This window comes from Carassius carassius, chromosome 15 (assembly GCF_963082965.1).
Source record: "Carassius carassius chromosome 15, fCarCar2.1, whole genome shotgun sequence".
Lineage (NCBI taxonomy): Eukaryota > Metazoa > Chordata > Actinopteri > Cypriniformes > Cyprinidae > Carassius > Carassius carassius.
Window position 1 is genome coordinate 30309302 of NC_081769.1, and position 13100 is coordinate 30322401.

Below are 13100 nucleotides of genomic sequence, written 5' to 3' on the forward strand. Positions count from 1 at the left end.
GATTTTAAGTGTGAGCAGTTCCATGAGTATCTTATAAAAAACAAAAAGCATTATTTACTTACAACACCGCTTGATATTTTTTCTGATTGTATCTCAGTGCAAAAAATACATTGCAATGAAATAACACAAAAAATAAGATTTTGAAATAGACATTTATATTTTAAAATAAGTGACTTACAGCCATTCATTTTATTTCTATGTTGTTTGAATTTTATTAACTGCCTTTATATAAGTTGTTTATTTAGGTTTGGAAAGTAACTTGCTTGTGGATCGATTTCAGATGCTCACCTAATGGTGCTTGATGAGATTCTCAGGATTCTCAAAAAAGCTGACAATTAAGCATAGAATTACAACTTCTCTATGTTGTTCCACAGGGCTGGACTGAAAAGTAAAACAAATGCAGCTTGTTATGGTGCATACACACAATCACAACTATACGTACAGTGACTCCATAGAGTTTGTGAATAAAGGCATTATTTGACCAACTCGTCTATAATGACGGTGAAACAGCTGATGAAAAATGAAGTTGAAAGAAAAAATGAATTTTGAAAGAGAAAATAAAAATCTATACACCACAACAATGATCTGAAATTTCTGAAGTGACAAGAGTTTTTTTTTTTTTTTTTTAAAGCTAATTGGAGAATGGCCAAGTCAGTCGGCTGATCTACCCAAAATGTTTTCATCATCTACTCATCCTCACACTGTGCCTGATTAATGACTTTCTTTAGATAAACAGAAAGTAATTTTCAATCCTGGTCCTGAAGAGCCACAGCTATGCACATTTTGTATCAACCTTATCCGTTAACAGTGCTCTCTTCGGATCAGCAGCAGAGGGAACGCAGGTTTAAATTTACAGTTGTGATCATAATTCAGAAGGTTTACTAGACAGAGGAATCATTGTCATTTAGAAAAAAGTTTGTGTGCGTCTGAATAGAGATCACCATTACTTAATTATCATGCATACATATTGACATGTAGCATATATTTTAGAATGTAATATAAACCGAACCTCAAAATTAACCTGCGCCCAGGCCCGGACTGCCACTTATAGAGAACATTGTGACCGAACTTTTATTATTATCCTGGAATGGTTTACACTTACAAACTCGATGTTTTCATAAGTATTCATAACATGTTTCTAATTACTGAAGCATTATTTTAAGCAATACAGAAATTCAGTTTAAAAGTTCCTTTTTAGATCACAAACACAATGAACGAGTAATGTAATACGCTTACCTCTTTTCAGCATCTACATCACGTTGTGTTTCAGAAAGCGTTTCTTCACCCATTAACACACACACACACACACACACATACGAAACCGGGGTTCATTGATGGTAAATCGCCATAATCTAATATCATACTTAGTTTTCAATAAAAGTTAGCTTACCCCTTATCACCGTCTTCACGTGTGCTTCACAAAATGGCTCCTTGGCAGGAAACAGCATATCACGTGGCTCACAGTCAAATACTTAAAATTTTATGCTAGATTTACTTAATTTTAACATAATTGTACAAGTAGTTGTCATTACTTATTTTCTTTCATTTTATTTATGCATACACTTAAGTTCACTTTGTAACTTATATTTTTGTGTTACATAAACTATATATGTTAAGTAGACATTGAAAAGTTATAAATACTAATTTTTTTGTGTTTAATATATTTACTTTTATAAGTTATGGTTGTTCAGACAACGAATCGTTTTTTTTAAGTGTAAAACTGTGTAAATGATCTGAAGATCTGAACTATGGCACCTGCATTTGTTTTGTTCTCCTATGCAGTTTTAGGAGAAACATCTTAGACAAAGTGCATACTTTATAGTGACAGTTAATTTGTGTTAAACACGCTTCTTCTGGTTTTGTGGATATGGACGCATTTGTCTTTAGCAGATATTACTGTAAGCCTAATCATTTACATTTAGTCAAAACTTGTCTTAAAACAACTGCCTCACATTCAATGCAAACTGACACATTGTTAATGGTGTGCTCCGAGTTTGTCCTTAAAATGTATCTACACTGCCTGCATAGCAGATAATTGTTCACATAAAAGGGCATGTGCGTTAATAAACAGCGATCTTGCATGCTTTCTAGTAAGTCATGAAGGATTCATTGGATGTTATGCATTTTTTATGCACAGATCCTTCCTGTAATTTCATTGCAGCTTGTTGGATATCTATTTTAAAGACATTGAAAGATAATATTTAGCTTGCTTTGCTCTAACAGAAAGCATAACATCTATCATTTTTAAAACTATAAAGACAAACTGCACCGATGCATCTTAAGATGCACAATATTGTCTTAAAGTCAGCTGTGTGAATCAGATGCTGTATTCTAATAAATCTGCTTTCTTCTCTGCATCCGAGTAGCTGAGCTGTGCATAAAACGGAAAGAGTGTCCCATAATGCAGCCAGGTCATGCAGCCAAGTGACAAGGCCACCCCTGAAACATTTAAGCTGCTTCCCTTAGGGCTCAGTGACTGATCCTCTCTTGCCCTGCTCATTTATCACCCCAGACTGTAGGTAATCGCTTCCTTCGCAGCCCTGCTCCTGATACCTCGATTGTATCTCCCTCTGGATAGCGCTGGTGAACACAGGAAAGACATCCATGCCACTAAACAAGCCCTGTGCAATTAGAAGGCAAACCTGCGCTGAGATGTTTTCCTCCATCTGCTTTCTGCATTAAGAAGAAATCCCGTGGCATGCAGCCCCATACCGGGACTTAAATAAACACATTACACACACAAGTTTGCAATTATTTTCTCCCTTCACCCCAAGCACACACACCATTACTTTATTATTTCAAGGATTCTCGTCTCGACGGGGCTTGTTGTTTTAATAGTGGAGGATTTCGACCGGTTTTGCGTAGAGCCTTGCAGCTTGCCGTATTGACCCCACACTCTTTGTGCTGACCTTTATCTCAACTCTCCCGCAGGTTCATCCTTTGTTGATGCGCGAGCAGCGCTCGGAGTCGCACAGGAACAAGCTGCTGCGACGGACGGTCAGCGTGCCTGTGGAGGGGAGGCACCATCCTGAAATGGGTGAGTCACACACGTGCCGCCCTGCTGCTTAAATGTCATCACTGCGTGAATCCCCTCCTGAGGGTTAAAACTTAATAAGAATTACTTTACAATAGACTACTTAAAAGGTTAGTTCACCCAAAAATTTAAATACTGTTATTATTACTCACCCTCATGTCGTTCCAAACCCATAAGACCTTTGTTCATCTTTGGAACACTTTTGATTAAATATGAGAGTTTTTTGACCCTCCAGATAAAGCAATGCAACCACCATGTCCCAGAAGGGTAGTAAGCACATTGTTAACATAGTCAATGTAACATCAGTATGATATCATTATCAGTAGGGTTTCCATCCAAAGTTACGAGTTTAACTTAAGAGCAAAATTGGGAGATACCAGCACGAAGTAACAATACTTTTTTAATGCACAGGTAGGAATTTATTTGGCAAATGTGTTTCCATATCCCATTATTTAAATTAACCATTTTTCACACAGATCAAAAACTACCTCTAGCATGCAAAAAAAATATTTTTGCAGATCAAGGCCTGTTTATTTGAAATTCACCATTCCATCAAGCATTTCCATCACTCGTTTCTGATGTGATACTTCAAAATGCACATAAAAGCAGGGTGATGGAAACATAGCTAGTGTCATTTGAAGAAACTGTTGAATTTTTCTCATATAGCTTCATAAAATTACGGTTGAACCACTGATGTCACATGGAGTGTTTTAACAATGTCTTTACTACCTTTCCGGGCCTTGAACGTGGTTCTGTTGCTGTCTATGGAGGGTCAGAAAACCCTTGGATTTCATCAAAAACATCTTAATTAATTTGTGTTCCGAAGATGAAGATCTTACGGGTTTGGAACAACAACAGGGTGAGTAATTAATGACAGAATCATTTTTGGGTGAACTATCCTTTTTAAGGCAAGACACCCCAAGTGAATAAGTTAGCCCTTTATATAATAATAGTAAAATAAAATGTGTGTGTTTGTGGTTCATATAACCATACCCCCATTGAGTTTTATTTCACAATTCTGCCTTTTTTTTCCCTTGCCATTTTGACTGCTTCCACTCGCTCTGATGTGTTGACATCTTTAATAATGCACCTACACCCTTACAAATAACAGTTCTATAGCATCACTCCAAAAAAGCTTTATTATAAAGAGTGTAGCATGTAATGTATCTGCACGTGGTGAATGTCTCATCCATGTGAGGTGTTGAACGAGGTGGCCCTCTGCTGATCATTCCAGACTCCTTCTGCAGTTTCCGTGACAACGATTTGGGATTCACACGGTTTCCAAGAAGCTGCCCACAGCTATATGTTCTGATGAATGTTAGCTATGCTCTGAGCGACAAGGGGGCTCTATACCACCATATGCTTTCCAGAACGAAAGGCCTTGAGGAAGATGAAATATTTAATGGAATTGATCTCATAAGAATGATTTTAATTAGCCGAAAATGCGTGCTATTTGGGGGTTAACGTTCAGTGAAGTATAGATTCATTCTTCATAGCAGAATGACACAGTGACCTATTTTAAAGTCTTTTCCTCAGTGTGCTTCCTGTTTAGTTTGCACTATGTATAGACTTTCAGGATGAGACTACTTAACTCTGTTCCGAACCCCTCGCAGTCTGCTGTCTAAACACCGCAAACATCATTTTTTAATTAGTTAGTCATATTTTTCTCAAAAAATGAAAAACTACAAAATTTCACATTTTAGTGAGACAATGGGGCAATAAAAGATAAACTTCTTTGTACAATACCAGTGTAATTTTTTTTAAGGGTCAGGTAACACTATACACTTAAGTGTCTTAAAATAGCATAAAATAAAACATTACGTATATATAATTGTAATAATATTTACAATATTACTGTATTACAAATTACGCAGTATTTGTCATCAGACTTGGTAAAAATGGAAAAAAATTTGAACGTAAAAAAAAGCAATTATTCAAACTTTTGTTATGTATATTTTCTTATATTTATTCACATCCATATATGTTTTTTATATATATCCTGAACAAATATAATTATCTTGTTTCAAGGACAAGTAGGTTTATTTTTACTTAAAAAAAGGAACAGATTAAGATTCTTTGTAGTCCAACAGAAGTGTATGAAATCCTGTCTTCGCCACCGTAATTCAACACGAGAAAAATGCGTTAATTACTATTAGCATCGCCTGTATTATTATACTACATCACACATGTGTACATTAATAACACATCATTGCAAAACCATATCATGCCTTTTAGCATTAATTATGCTACTGTTAAGGTTAAGGATGCAGACTTGAGTGTGTAATCAGTGTTTAATTGCATATGTTTGATTATCATGTCAGTGTGTAAATGGTTCTCAGAATATGGTTGTAATTATATTTCTTTATTGTTCCTTTAGACCATTAATACAGATAATGTATCATTGCCAAAGAATAACTGGTGCAGATGACAACCCAAAGACTGTTTAATAAATGCATCTTTGTGAAGAATCCCTGATTCTCTTACCGGAATCCTGTCCATATTTAGCCACCTCAACCAGCGTAATAAAGAGTTGTAACGTGACTCCCCTACAAGAAGTTAGACAATGACTTGATCATTTAATAAGCTGTTAGATATACAATCTAATAATAAAATGACTTCTGCTTTTAGGAATAAGATGCTCTGCTGCCTTATACACCTTATATAGTAGTTATATATATATATATATTTTATAAGGAAAACTGTGTAATTCCCAACTCTAGTGGCACAAAACAAAATGACACATATACATTTCAAATACCTTTCCTTTGCCCTAAGCAATCAGATAACCCCGCCCCCTGTTCACACTTTTGATTGAGCCAGAAGTTGACATATCAAAGCACAGAGCGAAGTTGTGAAACCACCACAGAGAAAAAAAATCAAACACATGGTTTACTTATAATTGTTCCTGCACATTAAAGTGATATAAAAAGTGTTTTAACATCAGAAATTAACACAAGGATATTTGGCTTTAAGCAACTCATATGGTCAGAAGCTATTGGCTATAAAAATAATTGTAAAGAAAATTCAGAAAGCATCTGTTTGTGTGATTGGAGTTATATGTTTGGAATTAGCATACGCTCCCCGGTGTAGTCTATTTGGTTTTTGTGTTGCCTTGGGCATCGGAATTAATTGAAGACTAAGTAATAAACAAGCACTTAAAGCTTTGGTTTAATTTTGGTTGTTAATTGCAATTTACGTTTTGTAAGCAAATCACCACTGCGGTGCCGGTTCTTTGTGTGGCGAAATCTGAGAAAATCACCTTCAAGGTAGTTTTAAAAAATAGTTAATGAAAATGTACACCTCCTCAGGCCATCCAAAATTTAGATGAGTTTGTTTATTACTACAGATTTTTGGTCCTCTTTAGTGAATGGGTGCCGTCAAAATGAGAATCCAAACCAACATCACAATAATTCACAAGTAATCCTACAACCATCTAAAATACGAGTCATCTATCCATAATAGTGCTTTCTCCCGTGAAAAAGTCAACTCATCTGAATCAGGAGAGAAATATGCACCGATCAATCACTGTCAGAAACAGTTCTAAACAAATATTTTGGTGTGAGAGGATAACAGGTGATAGACTTTATCATTAGAGAAAACCCTATTATGAATTACGGTCTGGTATTATGTCCAGAAGTGATGGCTTAATGTTCAAACAGCTTAATGTTGGTTCTGTTTCTTACAAACACACAGTTTTTCCCTTCACGAGACATTAATTGATAGACTGGAGTTGTGTGGATTACTTATTGTGATGTTTTATAAGCTGTTTGGACTCCAGGAGTGAGCAAGTGATGCTAAATTCCTTTAAACTTTTTCATGGAGAAACAAACTCATCTACATCTTGGATGGCCTGGAGGTGAGTATATTTTGAGCAAATTCAAATTTTTGGGTGAACTATTTGTTTAACATGAAAAAATATAATCTGCTATGGTTCAATGTGAGACCAGACTTTGTGTGTTGTGTGTCAAAGTGCTCTAACCACAGGATATATCTAAAATAGAATCTGTTTGATAATTAAAAGAATAAATCGAACAAAAATGATTTACTCACCCTCATGTATTATATTTCTTTCTTCTGTAAAACAGAAGACGTTCACGCTTGTGTGTAATTCAAGAATTCAAAACTTTTTGGGGCTACTTGTGCGGTGCTTTTATAGCATTTTCTTTGCCGGTGTATATCCCCATTCACTTTAATTGTGTGGTACAAGCAGCTTGGACATTTTGAAAGTCTTTTTTTCGATGGCCAAGAAGAATATAATACAGCTTTGGAACCATTTGAGGATGAGTAAATGATGACAAAATATTCATTTTGGGCCTTAAATAAAAAATACTGTTCATAGTAATAGTTAAATTCAATTTCATAGCACATACTGTAAGAAATTACATCTTGACAAAAACCCAACTTGACAATACCCAGCACTGGCTATTATTATGAAAATAGTTCCAGGCTAAATGAATTACTGTGATGTGGCAAGATATATAGTCACATGAGAAAATGAGTCACATTAATGAATAAAATTCCCTGTGTTTGGGATGGGAGAACATATTGCTCTCAGCTAACTAACAGCGTGTGACTGGGCAAAGATTTTGAAACGAGGCATTAGTTAGTGTATTATGCAGATGTCTTCATCAGCGTGCACTAAAGAATACACGTCTAAAGGGATCATTTACCCACAGATGACAGTTGTGTCATTATTTACTCATTCTCATGTTGTTTCATGAACCTGTATGCTGTAATTCTAAAGAACCTACTCAGATTTTATTATTATTATTTTTTTTATAAAACAACACTGATTTAAAGCTATAAAGCTCTGAAAGGACGAAATACACCTTACCTTACAAGTAGTCCATGCAGCTTATACACTATATTGAGTGTTATGAAAGTCATATGATAGTTCGAAGACTGAAATATTTAAGTTGAATTCTTCTTTACCAAAGCTGTAAACTTTAAAGTGATTGCATTCTAATTAAAAGACAAAATGCACTTTTTTAACAGCAGGTTTGATGTCATTGAGATAACTAAGCAGAATGTGCCAGTTCATACAGTACAGTACAAAAGTTTTAGGTCAGAAAGATTATTATTATTTTTAAGAAATTAATACTTTTATTTAGCATGGATGCATTAAATTCATTAAGGGTGACAATTTGTAATGTTACTAAATGTTTCAAATAAATTGTGTTCTTTTGAACTTTCTATTAATCAAGGAGAAAAAAAAAAGTTTCCACAACATTAACCAGCACATCAACTAATGATAAAAATCAACAAATTAGAATGATTTATGAAGACTGGAGTAACGATGCTGAAAATTCAGCTTTGCATCACATGAATAAATTACATGAAAAAAAATATTCATATACAAAATATTCATTTAGAGTTTTTATTGTATTTTTGAATCAAATAAATGCAGCCTTGCTGAGCAGAAGAAACTTCTTTCAAAATAATTTTTAAAAATCTTACTCACCAAAACTTTTAAAATAAGTGCATTTTTTTTTGGGAACTAAATGGCATTTTTGTCTTCAGTATGCTTCTGAAGGTGTAATATTAAATAGTTTTCATAACATCATAAAAAGAACATTCAGTGCTTGTTTTTGAATCGGATTACCTCTTTATGCTGAGCTCACAAACATAATCTTACTGCTGATGTGAGTTTTATATGCTCAGAGATCTGGATTTAGTTAAAAACTAGTGCTGCAATATCTGGTCAGAAATTCAATGCTTATATTTGTACAGATTCTCCCGCTGATTGGCTTTCTTGTCTCTCTTCCTGTTTCTGGCATTTCATTTTCCAGTATTTAATTTAATGGAACATTTCTTTGTACAGTACCTGCAGGATGCCACATGCGAGACTACAGTTTAGTCAGGCCTGTTCTCTTTTCTTCACCCTTTCCTCCTCTGTTCCTCACACAACATGAATTATTGATTCAGAACATAGGCAGCTTTTCCTCTGACAGAATGAACATCATGCAGTGTCTTAAGGATGGAGTGGCATGAGGAATTTCTGTGCCGTTGTTGGGCTGTAATGCTTAATAAATGCCATGCTCGCTCATATCCCCTGTGGCAGAGGGTCCACCTCCTCATGTGCCTTCATGTCACGACGGAATGATTGTATTCATTAGATGAGCGCACATAAACGCCACCACAATGTCATGTGGGATTTTCTGTCTGCTGAGTTCAATTCCAGGAAGCAAACTGGTATGGGTTATAGTATGTTTTAAATAGTTTGTGTGGATGTTGTGTATGATGAAGAATGTAATATTACTTTATTAAGAACTTTTTTAGATTCCTACTTGAGTAAAAGTACAAAAGTATTTACCTTGCATATTATTGAGTGTTAAAAGTAAAAGTACTGAATTAAAACTATAGTTTGCCACATAAAAAAATAAATAAATAATAATAATGTATTCCAAAAAGAGTGCTAATATTAAAATATTTGCATTGCGAAAATTATTAAATATTTACATAAATATATTTTAATGAAAATATTTTCATTTTTATTTTCAGTTTTAATGTATTTATATCATCTGATATATTTAAATTACAATTACCCATAATTTATTTTCATATTGAAAATGTTATTGCTCCTTGAAGCAGTATTATTTTAGTATTATTGAAAATCTAATATTTAGAATACATTTTTTATATTTTTATATTCTTTTATTTAAATTTTAGTTAATTTTGTATTTTTCTACTAAATATTTTGACATTGTTAGTAGTTTTTTTGTTTTTTATTTCATTTATGTTGAATTAAAATGTAGATATCTAATTAATTTTGATTTAATTTATTTATAAGTAAAATAAGTTTTTATATTTTCAGTTTCATATTTATTGTTTTTTAAGTAACAATTTATTTTTTTTAACAGTTTTAATTTTACTTTAACTATAACAATCCTACCTTGAAGTACATTTTGTAATATATTTTGCCATTTGAAAATTTGAAAAGCTGCACAAGTTTGTAATTTTTTTTTTTTTCTTCATCCTCGTGCTCACATTACAGGGTCAAAACAACCACTAACTGTGATTATACACGCTCATCATTATATTTTAAAGAGGTTTATTTTGCTTTTTCACAGTGTGAAGGAAAAATTTGTATCTTGCTTTCTTAAAATGTCGATCAGAAGCTCCTGGCAGCCGGTTGCTTTGACAGTGGGCTGAACAAACACAAAACTGGTAAACTGTAATCCCACACGGCTAGCGTTCTCACCTACCAATGTCTGCCTTCAGCACATCAGTTAGGGCAAACGTCTCAAAGCAACATTAATATTCATGACCCAAGCTGCGTCTGACAGAAAGTAAACTCCTGAGGAGAGAATATGTGAACAACAGAAGAGAATGAAAGTCTGTTTGGACAAAAAGAAAAAAAAAACATTTTTATATTCACAGTTGGACAAGTGTTTCAGGCTGAAATATTAAACTTCTATAAGAAAAATGAGTGACTGAGACTTTTACTGGCACTTTTGGCATATTTTTTCATTCAGAGTTATTAATGTCTCAACTTTGATTTAACAAGTAATGGCATTTTTTTTCTGGAATGTAGTGGAGACAAAAGTAAAAATATAATATTAAAAAATAAATAAAGTTACTCAGATAAAGCAAAAATACTAAATTACTAAATTTTTTAGACATGATTGAAATGCCACCTTTATCATTTATATAATTTTTGCATATTATTTGCAGATAGAAATAGAAACCTTTCCGTGTGTCTAGCTTTTCTTCCAGACACATCTTCTACTCTAAACTGTGTCAACTTTTTAATGATTACAGATGCACCATATATTGATTATACAAAACTGACATCTGCTGCTCCCCCCAAAGGCAGAGGTCACACAAGGCCACACAATTCATTTTCAGTGTTGTTGTTTTTGCGGTTCTGCTCCAGTGCCATCGCCTCATATGTTCTGTCATATGAAATATGCAACAGGCATATCATGGTGCCAGTGTGTCCGGAGGCCAATGCAATGGTATCTAGAGATCGACCACAAAAAATAATAACGCTGACTGGTATCGATTTATATGAATGATCACACTGATTTTGTGACACAGGATGCTGTAGATGCATGGTACGATTATGAGAAAGTGATCACAAACAGATGCATTATCCTTTGACTGCATCTTCCAAAAAATATATGTTTTATTAGCAAGTTTGTTTGCTGAATTTTTTAATTATGCAATACTGTATATAAGAAATCCACAATGAATGTGTTTGTGGCTAAAGGCTGATGCCGTGCTTTTAGAGGACACGCTGGTCTCGTATAGGTTCACTATTTGTCATGAGCAAGAAGTGCTGAATCATCTGGATGACTTATCTGATGGCTCATATTGGCTGCCGCTGTAGCTTTGCTGTTTTATGAACTTTATACTGAGGAATGAAGTTCTTCAAGTGGTCTGTTTTATTCAATAGTTACCAGTGTTCAATTAAAGGTTGTTGTCTTAAAAGCACGTAAGGGCAGTGATTAAAATACCCACTCGGTGCTCTGTGAAGACTTGATGTCATGACATATTTGATGTGGTGAGGTGATTTTCAAACATTAACTTGCTAAATTTGTTACCAAGATTGCTAATGGGAGACATTTTTTTTTTAGATTTAAGATAGTTTCTTTATTGTTCCTCTTGAACATTTCTTTGTGACTTTAATAAATCTCACTTTTCTTATACAACAAACACTAAAGTAAAAAAAAGAGTTAAAAAGCTCTAAAACAGCATAATATCACACTGTATAAATATACAGTTTGCAAATATTAAATACTGTTAAACCATGAAATAAAATAAACTTTAACTAAAAAAATTGAATAAAATTCTATTTCAACTAATTTAGGCAACATTTCCCTTATTACTTTGGTCATGAATCATGTACATTACCGGTTTATGGTTAAAGGACACATGTAAAAATGTGCCAAAGTGGGCTGTGTTGCTTTTTTTTATGTAGTACTACATCCCAAGGGCGTAGAATTTAGTTGGGACGCTAGGGACATTTCCCCACCAAGATTGACTAGTAAATTGTCTTTATAGCGATCATTTTTATCAAACAATTAAATATAGGCCTATGTAGCCTATATAGTATGCATTGTTGTTGTAATTTCGGCCACATCTGAAATCGGTCATACCATTGATATTACCTGAGAAGTTACACTGGTACACTAGACGTACACAAGAAAAAAAGTAGCATATGTCCTTGAAACAGAGCTTTTCTAAACTCCGAATCGTTTGAACTATTGAATCACAGAATGATTCACTGTTTCTAAGCGTTCCGATAAGATCGTATTTCGTGAATCACTTCATTCAGATCAAGACTTCAAAGCACATTTTTTTTATTAAACAGATGCAAACATCAAACCATTAAGGCACAGTACAGTTATAAAAACAAAACAAAGAAAAAACACAATGTATACACAAATACATAACCTTGGTTTTCTTATAATAAAAGTATAGTACAAGTAGTTTTACTACAAATAACATGGCTAACTTAAGGTTAGTAGAGCAAAACAATAGTTAATTTGTGGTTTCCATGGTTTAACTATAGTAACCATGGTGTTTTTTTTAGTAAAACATCTCGGTTACATATGTAACCATGGTTCCCTGAATAGGGAACGAGATGCTGTGGTGACGTCACCGTATGGGAACACCCCTCGGTGTGACGAATGTCTGAAGCCCTATACCATCCCGCCAATCCAATTGGCCAAATAGTGCTTGGCACCACCCCTACGCATGCGCACGCATCGTATACCTGGGTGCTGCGCGCTATTTCGCTCAGATTTCATGAACTGAAGAAGAAGAATGCTATCAAGGTATGGAACGGCTAGGACCGCAGCATGTCGTTCCCTATTCAGGGAACCATGGTTACATACGTAACCGAGATGTTCCCTTTCATAGGTCACTTCGATGCTGTGGTGACGTCACCGTATGGGAACGCTATACCATAACGCCTGACATACCTGATAGCTGGGATCCAAGGAAGCATCTGCTCAAGCGGAGAGAACCTGGGAGCCAGGAGCCATCCTCACATCCAGACTGTAAGACTTGATAAAAATGCTCGGTGAGGACCATCCTGCTGCAGCACAGATATCATCCA

General features: G+C 34.5%; 1 protein-coding gene across 8 annotated transcripts in view; it reads left to right on the top strand.

The window, feature by feature from the left end:
* LOC132158852 (ras/Rap GTPase-activating protein SynGAP-like) overlaps positions 1–13100 on the top strand; it is a 124809-nt gene that overhangs the window by 28007 nt on the left and 83702 nt on the right. For all 8 annotated transcript variants that reach the window (XM_059568456.1, XM_059568454.1, XM_059568450.1 and 5 more), the window contains one exon: positions 2932–3037. In XM_059568456.1, coding sequence (XP_059424439.1) covers positions 2932–3037 — 106 coding nt within the window. The remainder of the gene's footprint in view (positions 1–2931; positions 3038–13100) is intronic.